At 33.3% G+C, this 19791-nt stretch overlaps 1 protein-coding gene and 1 non-coding gene across 2 annotated transcripts; one reads left to right on the forward strand and one right to left on the reverse strand.

The window, feature by feature from the left end:
• The first annotated feature begins 5449 nt into the window (after positions 1–5449).
• Positions 5450–7479, forward strand: LOC133871860 (transcription factor RSL2-like). The gene is made up of 5 exons (XM_062309300.1): positions 5450–6153; positions 6327–6569; positions 6789–6854; positions 7023–7088; positions 7220–7479. Exons 1-5 carry the CDS (start codon positions 5533–5535, stop codon positions 7313–7315), a joined length of 1092 nt encoding a protein of 363 aa, XP_062165284.1. The 5' UTR covers positions 5450–5532; the 3' UTR covers positions 7316–7479.
• Positions 7480–16725: 9246 nt separating this feature from the next.
• Positions 16726–16826, reverse strand: LOC133872123 (small nucleolar RNA Z43). Its single transcript, XR_009900968.1, has one exon. It is a non-coding gene; the product is annotated as a small nucleolar RNA Z43 (small nucleolar RNA).
• Between the last annotated feature and the right edge of the window lie 2965 nt (positions 16827–19791).

A 19791-nucleotide genomic window follows, 5' to 3' on the forward strand; every position in this document is an offset into this window, starting at 1 on the left:
TGGGAGGTTTTGTTGTAGTTATGACTTATGAGTGCAAAATTGTGTATGTTGGTCGTTTATGATGTAATTCCAGAGTGTGATTTAGTATGCGTTTCTGAAAAAAGAAGGCTTGGAGTTTGTCTGTGCGTGGCTTTGTTAAAAATAAAAAATAAAAAAAAAATAAAAACAGGCTTGGTTAAGAAAGGAACGGAGTAAAGTCACGGAGTGACTTTTTGGTAGACGGCGTCAGTTTTTTGCTTTATACTCATTTGGTTGCATCCGGACCCTTAATACATATCACAGCAGATATGCGGTAATTTTCACTACCGTATAGAATCCAAATCCTAAAAGGGGGTGTGAAATGGTCTGTCTAACTGACGCGTGGGATCAAAGTGGAAGAGCCGGCAGAATCTCCGGTGGGCAAGAAGGCGACTGTTCTCTGCGTGTTTCATCCATGGCTTTGTTCAGATCATCTAGATGGATTGTTGAGAATTTCAGGCTGTGTGTTTTTTGAAGTGGGATTTTTTTTATTTATTTATTTTTATGAATGTTAATAAGTGAGATATCACAGCTGGGGTTTGAGTTTGTCATAGATATTGTGCTATATAGCTGCTACGTGACATCTGGGGAATGATCTAGTTTGTTTATATATTTTGGGGCCATTTTACTATAGCAGATCGAATACCTAATTTTCCACAAATTAAATAATTAATTCAAAGCAGTCGTCTGATCAGCCAAGAGGAATAATAACTTCTTCCCTTCTTTTTTTCTTTTTTTTTGTATTTTCCTACCTGCCAGGAGATTGACTCCAATATAAAGATGGACAGGTAAACGGCTCACAAGTTAATGGCAAGTGAAATAATGAAACCAATTAATTAATTAACGAGAAAGATCAATGATTTGGGCGGGCTGAAAAATTAAACGAGGTTTAAGTGGTGAGTACAGCTGGCAAATAATAATAAGGATGAATATTAATAATGATCATATGAATTGGACAAAGTTATATATTGGCTAAATTAGCTAGGGTTGAGGAATTGATCATATCTCTTCTTAATTAGAGTAGAGGATTTTCATATGCTTTTTTAATTGGGATTTGATTCTTGTACAACACCAATACAAAAACTGTACAACAACCCTTCACATGAGGGTGGGCCCCAGTATGTGGGACCAACCCTCATGTGAGGGATTGTTGTACAGTTGTTGTATTGGTGTTGTAAATCTAACATTTTCCATTTTAATTAAAGAATTTAATACTCTAAGAACAGAGGTTAGTTTAATAAATGAGATAATTGCACTGTTGGTCCCTGTGGTATGCCATAATTATTTTTTACTCCCTATGGTTTAAAAATTTTATGGGAGGTCCCTATACTATGCAATAATTACGTTTTACTCCCTGGGTCGATTTTCCGTCCACCATTTTGACGGAATCTGTTAGCTCTATACGTCAGCACCACGTGTCGCCAATAAGATGGCGACACGAGTCCATCTTAATAAAAAATATATAAATTTATTAAAAAATAAATAAAAATACTTTTTTAAAAAAAAAAAAAAAAGAAAAAAAAAAAAGAAGAGAAAAACGTGAAGCAAGGGGTGGCTGCGCGCCACCCCCAGTGGCCGCCAGGGGTGGCGCGCGGTCACCCCTTTAAGATCCAGGGATGGCCCGATGGCCACCCCCGGCCACTGGGGGTGGCCGCGCGCCACCCCCAGGGGTGGCATGGGTGGCCCGCGGCCAACCCCAATGGTCGGGGGTGGCCGCGCGCCACCCCTTGTTGTTTTGTTTTTTTTTTTTAATTTTAATTTCTTTTAAAAAAATAAGTTTATTTATTTATTTTTTAATAAATTTATATTTTTTATTAAGAAGGACACGTGTCGCCATCTTATTGGCGACACGTGGCATTTGACGGAATCTGTTAAAAAATTTAACAGAATTTGACGCTAGGGATCGATTTGTAATTATTGCATAGCACAGAGACCTCCCATGAACTTTTTAAACCATAGGGAGTGAAAAATAATTATGGCATACCACAGGGACCAACGGTGCAATTATCCCTTAATAAATTGGCTTGAACGGACATGTATATCATTCTCACATGCTATGGCAGTTTTATAGACTGAATTAAAAAAAATAAAATTGATGTCCTATGCGAATAAGGCTATATAGAAAGACAAATGATCCATAAACGACGAAAATCTCTCTTCTACCTACCTCCATGTATATATCCCGGCCCGGTAAGCCAAAATAAAGCTCTTATTTTCTGTTGAGCTCTCACATTGCAAAGTGATTGTTGTCATTAATTTGTTAGCTTTAATTTCAGAATATTCCACTTTACCAAGAAGGTCATGAGAGTCTACCAAGCTTGAGCCATTTGATTATATATACCCAAATTAATACTCTTCCTGCTATCAATTTCATGCAGAAGTTTAGTTGAGAGTTGAGACAGCTCTTCTAACTTGGACAAATACACATTTTTTTTTATTATTATTATCAGGGTATATATTAATATAATCCTCTCTTTTAAGATGTAATTAACTATCTTAATTATTTGAGCATTTAATTGTAGTGTGTATATATATATATTACTCTATATATATATATATATTACTCTTTTCTTTCTAAAATGCTAATAATAGAAGTAGCTAGAATATTTTATTTCACCACACTCGTAATGCAAGTAGAGCTACTATATATAAAATGGAAGGTCGTACTTATATATACTTCTTAATTTTTTTCCCCCTTTCTATATTTTTGTAACAAAACATTAATCAAATTTTAATATTTCATGGAATTAATAACATATATATATATATATATATATATATATATATATCTTTTTGAGATTTTTCTATTTTTTTGGGTGGGTTCCAGAGTAGAGTACTGTTCTTTATAAATTAATTAAGGTGTCATTAGAAGTTTAATAGTGTATTTGCTTTTCTCCAGTACTGCATCACGATGCCAATATCAGAATATTGTCCCATATGATCCATTTATGTTAGTAGGATGATCGAACAAAACCTTTAGAAGCTAATTATTAGAGGCAAGAATATAATACGACAAGCATGAAAGCGATGGGATTATTATAATGATATTAAGATATATGATCTATAATTAATTATGTGATAAATAGTTGATGGGTTAAATGGTTGAAAATTAAGGATTAGTGTGGTCTTTCTAATTAGACATGGTCTGTTAAAATATTTAATTAAATGATTAAATTTAATATAATTTTTCATTAGCTTAAACTTTTGAGATAAATAGTATTTAACATGATATTAGAACACCAATTAATCTTGAATTCGAACACTTAACTGATCGATCTATAGTTCATTATTATTTCGATTAAATATTCCATATATTATTATGTTTTGCTTTTAAGGTAAATGATGATTTCAATAATAATTTAACATAATCAAAAGCATGGAATTTTTTTTTTTTTTTGACGAATAATGCTCCGTTTGTTTTGGCGTAAAATGATTTCTGGAAAATGATTTCGGTATTTTCCAATGTTTGGTTGGGGCGAAAATAACAGTCAACGAAAATCATTTTCGGTTTGACCGTAAAAGCTTCTTTAATTTTCGGAAAACGATTTACGATTTTTAAAACCGTAAATCGTTTTCCGAAATTAAGCTCTTCGTCCTTACACGCATGTTTGATATCCGATTGTTAAAATTTAGCAATTGTCGGTTATCGGGATCCAGTCGGCGCCAGAGTCCGAAAACATCCAGTCGCCGGAAACTTGCCGGCGCCGGAATCAGGCGGGCAGACCAAATTCCAGCCGGAAGATCCCGACCGGATCCGGTCAAACTTTCTCGCCGGAATCCGGTAATGGCGATCGGACGTTGCCGGATTCCGGCAACAATTACCAAACTCTTATTTTTGCATTTCGTAATTTTTTCGTGCGAACCAAACACCGAAAAATATTTTCAAGAAAATCATTTTTTCTGAAAATGATATCGTCGAAATCATTTTACGACGGAAATCATTTTACGTCGAAACAAATTAACGGAGCATAAGTAGAACAATATTATTAACAAAGAACCAAATGTACAAACCCAATCCACCAACTACACATCAAAGCTCATTACAAGCAAAACTAACTCAGAAAAAACAACTGAGAACTCAAAAAACCAGCAAAACAAAACATAAACTAAATCAAGATGTTAACATTAACATTCTAATTCAGACAAAGCCTGACATTTTCCAAGTTTTTCTTAAACCTTCCTTTTTCCAGAGATTCGGCATCGAACCTTCCAAAATATCAACTTCAAAATCTGTTCCTCAGTTCTAGGATGACTGCCAGATCTAATTTCATATCTAACCCTCTAGATTCCATAAACGGCAGAGCTTAAAACCAGTCTGCAAACATCCCCCAACATGGATTTAGTAGTCCATTTGCTACATCCTTCCTCAATCAAATCTATCCAATCAATAGGAGAATCCAACATATTACACCGTTGCATACAAGTCTTCTATATCATTGAACTAAAACCACACAAGAAGCTACAACAAATGAATCATGGCATTATTGATTAGAGGTGTACATGAATTACCCTTTTTAACCGTTTAATGGTAGATCACAATGTGGAATTTGGCTTAGGTGCTATAAAAAAGTTATGTGCTATATTTATTTTCAATTTTTTCCAAATTTATATTGAAAGAAAAAATTAAATATGAACAGTTAAAGAAATTACACAATTCATTTGTTTATTTATTATTTGTTTTTTTTACAATATCTTAGCCAAATCCATCGGTGACTTGCAGCCCAATGAAAACCTGTTAGAAATATTCAATCCATTGGAGACAAGGAGCGAGCCATGCGGTTACCCTGTCGGCCGGGCTATCAGTACTTGTAAAAGAATGTCAGAATTCAGATCATCCCCATGATCTGGCCGCCTTTTGGTTGCGCGCACTTTGTTTAATATGCCAACAACATTCTCTATTCGTTTTCTATTCAAGAAAACTTCCACGTTCTCACTTTATCAAATACACGAGTCTTTTCTGAGTTTTCTCCACGCATACATGCTTACCTAATTTCTAAATGGTGAATTAGGGACCACTTAAACACCTCTCATGATTGCTCTTTGACCCTTTTTTTGTCTATCATCAGGGACGTTTTTAGTAAATCCACGGTGTTTAGAACGCCATTAAAGCATTGTATTTATCAAAGTAATGATATTTAAGAAACTGGGATTATCTGTTGTGAAAATGATCAGTTCTTATATATATATATTTCTCTTAATTTTTACTATATTATTTAATTCCATCATTGCATGAACTTGGCCCCTTCTGAGTTGTACTTTGCCTGGTATCGCCCACCCTGTAGACTGTTCAGATTAGTTGCATAGAATTAGGGTACCAGCCGTGACAATGATTATGCATTAAATATTCAGTATACAAATGAAGTCAATCCTTACTAACATTCTATGTATGAGGCTTGAGTATAAATATTGTGTCTCCAGCCTTCAGCTTGTCCCAACTCGCAGTTAACAGAGAGCCTCTATTAGCAGTTACAGCACAAAAACACACAGAAGAAAGAAAACTCAAGAAAAAAAAAAATGGAGTCTCTTGGCCATGAAGCTTTTCCTGATGGAGAATGGGAGTCCTTTAGCAAGATGTTCTCGGCCGAAGAGCTTGATTTCACACCACAATTTCTTGGTCAGCCTTCATTTCTTCTGGAGCATGATCATCATGAGGGCTTGAATTACGACCCTCGAGCCCCATCAACTTTTTTCCCAACTTCTGAAGCTACCGATAGTTTACTTTATTCTTTAGGGAATATCAACTCTAATCTTCAATATATTTCTCAAGAAAGAAGCAATGGTAGTAATTGTAGTAGCAGCTTCTTTCTTGCTAATCCCAGCCATGACAACTACTACTTCGGCGATGCTAAGCATATTCCAGTAGCAAATCATGATGTTTGTGTGATGGATGAGAAAAATATTGGCTCTTTTTTTCCTGCGTTTCCCGACATTGTAATGGGTGAGACGGTCTGTATCGATGAAGATCATATGAGTCCTCATGAGGCGTCGCCAGAAGCCATTGCTAATATTCCCGGCAACGAGTTGCTGCTGAAAAGAAAGTTTGATGTGTCCGAGTCTCACACAAAAGAAGAATACAAAACTAACTACAATCAGTCATCCGAGAAGACGAAGAAGAAACCTCGGGTTTCAAGAAATGTAAGTCCTTGAAACGAAATGAAATTAATTAGATATGTGATATACATCCTCCTTCGATCTGTCATTCTGTCATTCGATCTCTTGAAAATCACTATTAGATCTTTACGTACTTTCAGCAGTGGAGTAGATTTCTTTGACAGTTTGTAATAATTTCCATTGCTACTGCTTTGCAGGTACAAAAGGGTAAGAAAAATGTGAAGTCAAAGAAGAACCAGAAGCCTAGTCAGGAAGAAGAGAGTAATGCCGGACGTGATGGACAGAGCTCTAGTGGTTGCACCTCCGATGATGATAATGCTTCCCAGGAGACTAATGGAGGAGAACATTCAGAGTCTAAAGATTCTGCAGCTCTTAACTTGAGTGGGAAAATGAGAGCCACTAGGGGATCAGCAGCCGATCCACAAAGCCTTTATGCAAGAGTAAGAAAACTTACGCAGCCATGTACACCCCAATACGTGAAATATATAACTGAAATAAGTAAAGTTGGATTCGAACTTAAGACTTTTGGCTTTGATATCATGTTAAATCGCAATTTATCCTCAGAGCTTAAACTGATAAAAAAGAGAATAAAATTTAACCATTTAATTAATACTTTAATAGTTGAACTAACTAAAATTTTATTTATTCAAATCTTGCAGAAAAGAAGGGAAAGGATAAACGAGAGATTGAGAATCTTACGAGGTCTAGTCCCTAATGGAACAAAGGTGAGTAATATATATATATATATATATATATATATATATATATATATATATATATATATATATATATATATATATATTTCAAGTACATTAATATTGGTGTTTGTATGTCTCTTTAACGTAGATGAAACCCTAATTAATTTGATATCTTCATCATGTATGGTTTAACAGGTTGATATCAGCACAATGCTTGAAGAGGCAGTCCATTATGTGAAGTTTTTGCAGCTCCAAATCAAGGTAATTAAGGACGAATATATGTGGATCGATTATATTAAAATGCTAATTAAATTAATTTCTTTCTCCGGCCAAAAGAAGCAATTAAATCGGATTGGCTAACCGCTTAATTTCCTCATTGTCTTAATTTGTAGCTTTTAAGCTCCGATGATATGTGGATGTATGCTCCCATCGCTTACAATGGAATGGATATTGGTCTGATCAGCCAGAAGATTTCTCCACCACTATGACTTTAATTGAAGGGATCGATCAGCTAGCAGCTGTTGTATTCAATTAATATATTATTGTTACTTAATTACAATAACAAAATGATCAGAAAGGCTATATATATAAATATGTCGTTAATTACTAATTGTAAGTTTATCCCAATAATTATAAATTCCATGTTCGCTCACGAGGAGAATCCTTTGTTATTATAATCATGTCTACCCTGGCTCGATCTTGTGGTGTAGTGATTAAACTGAAGCAGGTGGCCTCAGGTTGGTCTTCTTCAAGATTCATAGAATTTTAATATGAGCATATATATATATATATATATGGAATATCCAATAGCAAAATCCTTGATAGTAAACATCCAAAAACGTTAAATTTGTCAACAATTCATGTATTGGTTGGTATATATATATATATGGATCTCATTTGAAAGAGTTAAAATATGGCACCTGTACTAGCCAAAGGAAAATATACATATGAGTGAGTCATATATAATTTAGAGTTCGTTTGGCCTTGTGATTTCGTAGGTAAAAGTATTGCGATTTTAAACAAAATCATAGAAATTAATTGAGTACGTTTTTAAAAAATTAAAATTTAAAAATATAGAAAAATCTGTATTTTCAAATCGCACTCAAGGTGGTGCATTTTTAAAATGCACAATGTTAAAGGCTACTTAAACTTAGGGCTGGTATTTTTTGACACGACATGCGAACTCGATACAAACTCAATACGAAATTAAAGAGTTATGTTTGAGGAATCTGAACCGTTTAATTAAATGGGTCGGGTTATAGTTGACCTATATAGTTTTATACACATGCCTTGACACAAATCGAACCTGACACACGACATAATGGTAGATAATTTTTGATATAACCCGCAAACCCGACATGAATTCAATACAAAATTAAAGTGTTAAGGATGAGGGGTTTGACTTATCGATCTATATAGTCTTATATATAAGCCAAATTGTGATTTTACCAAACATTTAACTGTAATTTTTGAAAAATCGCGTTTTCAAAATGTGAATTTTGATTTTTTTTATTTTATTTTTAATAAGTCGCATGTTTTGAAACTGCAAATACAATCAAACCCTTACAACTAGTTACAAGGCTTGATAATTAGAGTGGGGTATGTGATTACCAAAAATTAATTGCTTCATTTTAAAAGCTTACAAGTTTTTCTTTTTCTTTTTTTTCTTTTTTTTTCCCAATATTGTAATTGATATTTTTGAGTAATTATTAAAGGCATCTTTTCAATGGATCAGATGGGTAACTTGAATTGCATGTCATAAATTAACGACTTTAAAGGATTATGATAATATTATTCTTAATTAGTTGGTGGTGGTTCTCGTGCAAATGATTAATATTATCTCTATAGTTTAAATTAATGAGTATGTTTGTATGATTCAAAATGAATTCCCTTTTTAGAACCATGTCCTGTAGATCCAATAATTCAACTTCGATCTTCTTCTTCAAATGTTAGTAATAATATAAATAATAAATAATTTATATACTAGATGGTATAAGAAACCTTCCTAATTGAAGTATACCCCGGCCCTATGTTCCAGCTAATTAATCGAATTTACAAACAATCTATTTTCTCTTCAAATTTATCATTTTTATGTGATTATACTATTTAAACTGTTGAAAAAATAATTTCTTCAAAATAAAGATGAAAGCATTCATCTATTTTCTAAAAGTTTCATTGGGCATTAATTATGGAAAACCATTACCTAAACATGCAAGGATTAACACAAATGTTTTACTTTGTTTAAGAGATAGGATCCGTTTGGGTTTGCGATTTCAAAAAGTGCGATTTAAAATCACGATTTTAAAATGAACAATTTAAAAAAAGTAATTTTTAAAAACGCAGTTAAACGTTTGACAAAATCGCAGTTTAGCATTTAAAATCGCATATTAGCTTTTAAAATTCTGTGTTTTCAAAAAAGCATTATCTTACTTGTGATTTGAAAAAGCAGATTTTCTGCGTTTTCAAATCATAATTTTTAAAAATGTAGTTCCCAAACAATTTATGTTATGCAATTTGGTTTAAAATCGTACTTATTGTTTACGAAATCGCAATCCTAAACGCACTCATAATTGACATTATAATTTTCATAACTCATTGCATGTTAAGCATATATGGTAGATTCTAGTTTATATGAATGACTAATTTATTTAATTGTTATCCAAATTTTTTATTGTATACATTTAATCCAAATATTTTGCATACATTAATTTAAGGACAGAAATTTCCTACAAACCGGTTTGTAGGAAATTTCATACAACCCATATATAAGATTGACATGTGTCAATTGGCATGTGAGAAGCACATGTTATTTTAATAGTATGTGCTTTTTACATATTTTTTTAATAGCATTAATAAAAAATAAAAAATAAAAACATGTGGTTTTCATATGTTTAAATGACATTTGTCACTCTTATATGTGGGTTGTATGAAATTTCTTACAAATCAGTTTGTAAGAAATTTATGTCCTTAAGTTAATGCATGCAAACTATTTGGATTGATTTATAGGAAATTTCTGTCCTTTAATTTAAATGTGAAAGCATGTTAGAATAAAAATGAAATGATCACAACCATTGACTTTGGTATATAGAATATACTATAAGTTGATGAAGACAACTATAGAACCACAAGCATATATCAAAAGTCTAAAGGTCACACACTTTTTACTCCCAACAAGCATACAAAATACAAGTAGACAAATTCCTTATCCAATCCATGGAATCAAGTGTAACTCCCTATCAAATGGCTTTACAAACAATTGTTCTACCTCCAAAAGCTGAAAACATTTTAAATGATAATATATAATATATAGTGTGAATGACCAGACTCACGGCAGGGTCCTTGGACCCACGTTGGGTAACGGCGTCAACTTTTTTTCTATTATTCTTAAAAAATATATATATTTTTTTTAAAAAAAATAAAGGTAAATTTAAAATTTTATAAAAGTTTCAGGGGCATAAAATGTTATCTCACCTCTTTTGCCATTTGATTTAATGTCAAGTCCTAAGTTCCTAACGGATGTGGGACATTGCATCAAATTAGAAGTTTGAGGGGTGAAATTGTGAATTTTTGAACTTTGAGGGGGTAGTTTCAAATCGAGTGGACGTTCATGAAGGTTTTGTGAAGTTTTTATAAACAACTTTAAAACAATAAGCATTAATCACAAGTACTCCTACATGCCACACACTTTTGAAACAAACAAGCACACAAAACTTAAGCATACAAATTCCTAAACAAGACTAATAAAATCAAGAGCAAGTCTGTAATAAATTAACTTTACGAACAGTTGTTCCACCTCCAAAAGTAAAAGACAATATAAATGATGATTTATATATAGGAAAACTTCACTTATCACCCTTGATCTTTCATTACTTTTGCAATCATACCCATAAATTTTAAAATGTGTCAATTTAATTTATCCATATTTAATTTTTTTTTTTTTTAATTTCACCAATCTGTTTGAATTTTCCGTTAAATCCTAACATATGGGTGTCAAAATTCCTAAAATACCCCTGCTTTTTATTGGAAAAAAAGAAAAAGAAAAAAACCTCCAAGGATTTAAGCGTTGATCAGGATTTAACGGAAAATCCTAACGGATTGGTATTTTATTTTATTTTATTTTTTTAAAAAAAATGGAAGATGAATACACTAAATTGACACTTTTTAAAGTATAAAAGTATAATTACAAAAATGATGAAAGATCACGAGTGGTAAATGAAAATTTTCCTTTATATATATAAACACAAATGAATGGAACCACATAGAAATAAATGTTCAATTTTTTAGGTGATAAACCTCTATGGTATACATAATATTTTATAAGTGGATGATAACAACTTTAAAATCACAAGCATTAATTACAAGTCCTAAAATTCACACAATTTTGTTACAACACAAGCACACACAACTTAATAATACAAATCCTTAAACAAATTCAATGGAATCAAGTGCAACCCTAATAAATGGACTTATACAAATAATTGTTCCACCTCCAAAAGTTTAGAGCAATTTAAATGGTAATCTTGAATATATGGCACAAAATATGGATGGACACATGGAAATATTTTTCAACCTTTTTGGTGATCGAATAAACTATTTTAAGCATTCTCAATAATATACATCATATTATAATTTAATGAAAACAACTTTAAAACCACACACTTTAATCATAAGTCCTAAAGATCACAAACTTTTGCCATAAACAAAAGCACAAAACTCAAGTTTACAAATTCTTAAACAAATCAAGTGAAATCAAATGCATCTCTCTAACAATTGGACTTATAAGAGAATTGTTCTATCTCCAAAACTTGAGAAGATTTAGAAAATATAATCAAATAGATGGATGGAACCATAGAAATGTCTTTTCAACCTTTTAGGAGATTAACGTGTCAACTACATTAAACATTATAAGTTGATGAGAATAAATATAGAATTAAAAGCTTTAATCCTAAGTCGTTAAGGCTAGGTCACACATTTTTGTTATAAACAAGTACACAAAACTCAGGTATACAAATTCCTAAACAAATCCAATGGAATCAAATGCAACTCCTTACTAAGTGGACTTTATGAACAATTGTTCCATCTGCCTCTAAAAATTGATAATGAGATGGAACTATAGAAATATCTTTTTAACCTATTAAGATATTTACCTGTCAACTGCCTTAAACATTCTCAATAATATTATAAGTTGATGAAAACAACTTTAGAATCATAAGCTTTAACCACCAAGTCCTAAAGGCTACACATTTTTGTTGCAAACAAGCACACCAAACTCAAGTGTACAAATTCTTAAATATATCCATTGGAATCTAGTGCAACTTCATAATTAGTGGACTTTATAAATAATTGTTACCCCTTCAAAACTTGAAAGGTGATTTAGAATAGAAATGGATGGAACGATATAATATATTGTTAATATTTGAGGGGATTATTGCAACTTATCAACTATCCAAAATATTCTTAATAGTATAAAAAATAGAGAGCCCATTCTGTCCAGTCAGGGCAAAAAACATGAGTTTTTTGCCCACCAATAACGGGTCAACACGTCAGCTAAATACCAAAAATGAAATGCTGCTGATGCACCGAATTCCTCCCACATCTTCCTATTTTTCCCTTCTACAAAAAAGAAAGAGTATAACTTCTATTCGGTGGTGGCAAAAACCAATGCCTTTTTGCCCACCAATAAGAGGTTGACATATCAACATGGAACAAAAAAAACACAAAAAAGGTAAATGTTGGCAAAACGCCGGATCATCCCTCCTTTCACCATAAACAAAAACCAAAATTCCTCCCAACCACAGAGCCACTGCCCCACGCGGCCACACCAGACACCGAGATCGGCAACTCCACAGCTACGTCGGACACCCGAGATCGGCAACTCCACGGACGATGTGACAGAGCCGAATGAGGTGGGTAGTCCCGTCCACTCTTCTTGGACCCAAAGTTGGTCGGGGGTAGCCGCGCGACCATCCCCGGGGTTAAGGGGGTGGCCTTCGGGCCAACCCTAGATCCATCTAGGGCTGGCCCGATGGCCACCCCAGGCTCTGCGCCACCACCCCCGGCCACTGGGGGGTGGCCGCGCGGCTACCCCCGGTCCATGGGGCGGCCGCACGGCCACCCCCGGGGTCTGGGGTTGGCCCGAACCTGGGGGTGGCCCTTCTGTCTAGGTCGACTCCGACTCCACCGGTCGGCCCATTGGTGGCGACTCCGGTTGTGGTGGCGGGTTGGGTTGGGTAGGCGGTGATGGAGAACGGGGATGGGTTTCAGCGGGTGTGATTGAGTGTTTTCAAACTATGGTGCTTTGGTGTGCTAAGCTGACTTGTCGACTGATTATTGGTGGGCAAAAGACCATGTTTTCTGCCAAGACCGGACAGAAGGGGCTTTCAAAAAGAAAACCCCCAAATCACGATACTGGATGTTGAAGAAATCACAATATCTGCACCATCAGCGCCCCACTGGAAGATCTGCACCCATCGCTACCCCAAATCCACAGCCCCACCGTGGCACTGCCCAGGCCGAACGCTACCGCCACCGACCGAACTGGACCACGCCGCCTACGCCCAGGCCGAACCCCAACTGTATGTCTTTCTTCATTTATCGCCCTAGCTTCGTCTCCCTTTCTTAAAACACTCCAACACTCTCCTCCTCCTTCGAACCTTATCTGTTGTGAAAACCATGTCTACCACAGTGTCTTCTCTCGCTCTTCCTTCGCTCACCCCCAAAGCTGCTTTTCTCTGCAATCCCAAACCCACTTCGGTTTCTCTGTTCTCCCTCTTCTTGTCTTCTCTCAAGCTTCATTGCAAGCCCATTTCCGTTTTTGCTTCGTGGGTAATCTTCCTTTCAGTGTGGACAATCCTCAACTCACCGGTTTGTTCGAAAGCGCTGGAAATGTCGAAATGGTCGAGGTATTGATTCTCGAATTTGGCTTTTTTCCCCACTGTTTTTTTTTTTTTTTTTGGGTGCAGGATTTAGTGGTTTGCCCTTTTTTTTTTTTTTTGATTAAATTTTTTCTTGGAAATATTGCCTTTTTGGCAGGTGATTTATGACAAAACAACTGAAAGAAGCAGAAGATTTGGATTTGTTACCATGGAAGAAGTTGGAAGAAGCAGAGAATATGAAGAGAGTGAGAAAATATGAGGAGATGACCAAGGGGTTTTTTTTTTTTTTTTTTTTTTTGTAGCAGACGTTGAAGAAATAAGATAATCAGGTGTTTTGGTTTTATTTCATTTTTTTGTTATAAACTGACATGTCAAAACTCTTATTGGAAGGCAAAAAATGCCTAATTTTTGCCACAACCTGATTGAAAATAAATATAGAACTACAAGATCATACGTACACTTTTGCTCCAAATGAGTAAACAAAATTCAAGTACATATACAAAGTCTTAAACCAATATAATTGAGTCAAGTGCAACTCCCTAATAAGTGGACTTCACAAACAATTATTCTACTTCCAAAAGTTGAAAATGATTTTGACATATATAATACAAAAGATGGATGGAATCATAAAAGTATATTTTTTTTTAATCTTTTAGGAGACAAACAATTGTTCCACCTCAAGTTGAAGATGATTTTGACATATATAGCATAAAAGATGGATGGAATCATAAAAGTATCTTTTCAACATTTTAAGAGATCAACTTGTCAATTGTCTGCATCATTCTCTATCTCAACAGTATACAAATATATTGTAAAAAAATTGATGAAAACAACTTCAAAACCATAAGCTTTAATCACAAGTCCTTAATGTCACACACTTATGCTATAAACAAGCAAACAAAACTCAAAAATGCAAATTCTTATAAACACAAATCCAATGGAATAAATTAAGTGCAACTCCCTAATAAATGGACCTTCCAACCAATTGGTTCACCTCTAAAGTTGAAAAAAATTTAAATGATGCTTAAAAATATATAGTGCAAAAGTTGATGAAAACAATTTCAAAACAAAAAGTTGTATTCGAATGTCCTAAATGGCACACACTTCTACTACAAACAAACACACAAAACTCAAGTATACAAATTCTTAAACAAATCCAATGGAATCAATTAAGTGTAACTCCCTACCTTCCAACCAATTGTTCCACCTCTAGAAGTTAAAAACTATTTAAATGATAATTTATAATATATAGCACACAAGTTAGTGAAAACAACTTTAGAACCATAAGCTTTAATCTGTCACACACTTTTAACAAACAAGCACACAAAAGTCAAGCATACAAATACCTTAACAAACTAAGTGGAATCAAGTCCAACTTTCTAATAAATGGACTTTACAAACAATTGTTCTAACTTCAAAAGTTGAAAACAATTTAAATGATCATTTATATAGTAAACAATTTAAATGATGATTTATAATTAATATTTAGCACAAAAGATGAATAGAACCAAAGAAATATCTTTTCAGCCTTTTAGGAGATCAACTTACCAACTTTTAAAAACATCTTTAATATATAGTATCAACATCAAAGTATATGGCTATAAGATGATTTTTTTTTTATTTTTTTATTTTACCAATTGAAGCAACTATATATCCAAGATCTTAGGAAATGAAATATTTTTAATACACCATTTTATTTGGTAAAATATAATACTATTGCTTCAAATGTTAATATTGAAAACAAATTATAAAATATATAGCGTACACATCTACAAATGAATGATCCCCAATTGACCCTCAAATATGTGTATTAGAAAAAACAGAAAAAAAGAAAAAAAAAGAAAAAAAGAAGAAGAGATTTGATAACTAATTATAAAAAGAAGATTTGAGAACCAATGTTTAAGAGTTCACTACCAAAACAAAATAATAATTAAAAAAAAAATAAAAAAATAGTAATTTAGTGTCGTTTGAATAATGTTGTTTATGGCCAAAAAAACGACACTATTCGTTTAGTGCCGTTTGAATAATGTTATTTGCTAAACATAGGGTTGAGAATTCATGGATAGCGCCGATTACTGTTCAAACGGTGATAATTAAAGTCGTTTGAGCTCAAACGACACTAACAATTTAGTGGTCGTTTGATTGTTTAAAAGACACTAAACTGTTAATGTTGTTTGAACAGGGAAACGAGACTATTTAATGTTGTTTCACTGTACAAACAACGTTAATCTAAATAATTAATTAAAAAAGAAATCTCTTGGGTAAAGGCTGGTACTCTAGCCAAGTAATAATTTTTAATTGCTTATCCCAAGCCTACACCAAAATATTGAAATTAGTTATTTCCAAATATTGTGTATCAGGATGACACAATAACATAGAATGCAATAAACAAAGATAAAATAAGGGAAAAACGTAAAATCAGTTCCTTTGATTTTACTGATTTGCAATAAGCTCATTGTAGTATAAAAATGTTAATTACGAGAGCTCCATGTCATATATAAAAATAACAAATAAGTCTCTACTATCAAATTTTGTCTTAAAACTTGACGAATTACATTAGTGTGCTACATCGGATCTAATGAGATTACAACACATTTAATTATAGACTTCAAAAAAAAAAAAAAAGACACGTAGAAATTTCCACATTATGTATCTAAGCCACCTATCTATCCCACACCATCCATTCCACCATGTCAGCAAGGTAAACTAAAGAAAAAAAACCTAAATTTTCAAATTTCGTGCCGTTCATCTTCTTCACCTATATTTGGGTTAAAGATCTTGTTAATTGTACGTAAAAGGTACGTACAAAACGCCTCAAGCTCATTTCATCTTAGGCAAGAATACAAGTATACAACGACAATACTTCATAGACGATCCACGGGGCGGCCGATGAAAGGAAGGGACATTGCACCAGTGCACTAGATATACCATCTCAAAGAGATCCCTTACATGCCGAAGATACCATCTCAAAGAGTTCCCTCACTGGACCCATAACTAACCATAGTTTTTTTACCATTAAAATGGAACTTAGAATACGGGTGGTGATATATCGGGATGGTCGGCAAGGCAAAAGCTGCCATTAATTAGGACGAACGGAGACCATTCACCCAACAAGTCATAGTCCCTGGGTGAAGAACCGTGATTTGGGTGAAAGAGCTAGGCGAAGAAGATGAACGTACGGCGAGGTGAAATTTGAAAATTTTTGTTTCTCCTTTAATTTATTTTGCTGACGTGGCAGAATATATGACATGGCAAAGATAGGTGGTGTAGGTACGTGACATGGAAATTCTTATGTGTCTTTTTTTTTTTTTTTTTATAAGTCAGTAATTAAATTAGACACCTGTCCGACGTGGCACAATAACGAAATCTGTCAAGTTTTTGAACATTATTTGATAATAGAGACTTATTTACTATGCGCTTTGATAGCATTTTTATACCACATGATTTGCTTCACCGACTTTATATTTTTTTTCATAAAATAAAGTCAAACCTAAGTTGCTTAAGCTCATGGTTAAGACTTATGGACAAACTTACAAACTCCTGTCTAGTTTTAAGAATATGCTTAACAGTCCAAAATGATGTATACGTAGTTAGATCAAATGTCTTAAACTTAAATTGTGTGTATGTGACTTTAATTTAAGCTTTATAACTGAGTTTAAGCTCACTAAAAAAAAGCTTAAGGTTGACTCTTCTATTTTATTATATACATTTGAAACCTTGAGTTTAGTGTCACAATTTCAACTCAATAGCTTGGCATGTAGTACATATCCAAATTATTCCAAACTACTTAATTGGATATAATATATACTAAAGAAATATATATAAGAACAAACAATAATAAATTGACAGAAATTTTATACAAATTGATTTGTAAGAAGCTTCTATAAAAATAAGTTTTTAAAGGCAACATGTGTTGTTTAAGCTATTAAAAAAGCAGGTGAGAAGCATATGTTATTAAAAAAAAAATGTATTTTCCACTTGTTAAAACTTAAAAACATGCAATTTTTTGTACGATGGCATAAGCTTCTAGAAAGTTCTTCATTCTTCTTTGTAAAATAATAAATATTAGTAATGACAGCAAAGAAGCTTGCTAGGGTGCCAGTTGGTCCCACTCAGATGCTTAAGTCAGTCTTTGGGGAGAGTTTATATCAAGTCTTTATAATCAACAATCTCAACTGGAGAATACTTGATAACTTGTACATATTTATAAAGGAGACTTTAATCGTTAACTCCAGATACGGTGGGAACCGATTTTCTGATTCTGAGGGGTGATCTCGGGCTATCCAAGATCCATGTACAATCTAGGTATCTCGGGATTTGATATTTCCGAGATACTCCTGGCTTCTCGCAAGTCGCTCCTGGATGGGCTTTAGCATTTATTTCTTGATGGGCCTTGGCTTCAACCTTCTAATGTAGCAGGCTTTTTTAGGATTAATATTTGTAGATGGGCTCGTATGGATTAGATAAACTCATCTATTAACTATTGAGAAGATTTCCTAACAAGACACGTGTCACTTTCAACGGTTGGTTTGCTAGAAATTTGTGTCCATAATAAAATTTAGGGTTAAATACGTTTTTAATACCTAAGTTTTGAAACTTTATTTTTTAGTACTTGAGTTTCAATTTGCATCACAGATGGTATCTCCATTTTGGAAAAAGACAAAATTAGTATCTCAGTCAAATTTTCCGTAAAAATACTAACGGTCTGCCACGTCACTGTCACTTAACATCACTAGAAACACGACACTTGTTCATTGCAACACGTCAGCACCCACATAATTGCCAAATTACCCACATATTTAAAAATTATTTAAAAATAATAAAAATTGAAAAAAAGAAGAAGAAGGGTGGCTGAGCCACCCTTTTGGCTAGTTTGGGGTGGCCAAACCACCCCATGGGGCCCATGGCAAAAAAAATAAAAAATTTGAAGGATTTTGGCCCAACCCCCATGGGCAAACCCTCTAAATTTTTTTTCGGCCACCCTCGAGGGCCAAAACCCTTCATTTTTTTTTTTTAGCCATGGGGTGGTTCGGCCACCCCATACTGGCCGAGAGAGTGGCTCAGGCACCCCTCTTTTTATTTATAATTAATTTTTAAAGATGTCGATGATTTGACAATTATGTAGGTGTTGACGTGTCGCAAGGGACACGTGTCGTGTTCCTAACGGTGCTAAATAGCAATGACATGGCGGACCCTTAGTTTTTGGACGGAAAACTTGACTAAGGTACTAATTTGGTCTCTTCCCAAAATAGAGGTACTATTTGTGATGTGAATTGAAACTTAGGTACCAAAAAATAAAGTTTCCAAAACTCAGGTACTAAAAACGTATTTAACCCTAAAATTTATACTTTATTTTATAAGGAAATTTGGTTCTAAAAATAATTTAAATTTGTAACGTTTACTTTATCAGACGTTGCTCCATATCTAACTCTCAAAAGAGTATAAGATTTACTTAAGTTCATTCATTAGCAGCGAGACTAATTGCGGCGACCCAAAACTGGTTCATAAGAATAATATGCTCTAGTTGTTGGCTCTCTCCTTTTGTCATTCATTCATCCATATTGATATTGTTTTCCCTATACAAAAACTATCCCAACTTTATTCTCTTTCAATTACCTCATTCTCTCTACTAAAATCTTTTATTACTTAATTTACTTAATTTTTTTTTTTTTTTAAAAAAAGGTGGGAAGTATTTTTATTGTTTTTTAGTATATTAAATTGATATTTATTTTTAAAATATTTTAAACTGACATTGTTTTTAGAATGAAATTTTTACATATAATTTTAATAAAATGAACAAAACATGTGACATATTTTCTTAAAAAAATTTCACAAAATTCAATTGAAAATAAGAGAAAAGTATACATATCTCCCTCAAACTACTACTTAATTGTTAATATCCTCCAAATTATCAATTGTGGTGTATTTGTGTCAATATCTCCTCTCAGACTACTAAAAAATATCAATATCCCCATAAGACCAACAAAAAAATAAAAATGACTAAATTTTTTTCAATAAGACAAAAATGTCCTTATAAAGTGTGAAAAAAAACTAAAACTAAAAAAAAAAAAATGACAAACAATTTTTTT

This window comes from Alnus glutinosa, chromosome 6, assembly GCF_958979055.1.
Source record: "Alnus glutinosa chromosome 6, dhAlnGlut1.1, whole genome shotgun sequence".
NCBI lineage: Eukaryota > Viridiplantae > Streptophyta > Magnoliopsida > Fagales > Betulaceae > Alnus > Alnus glutinosa.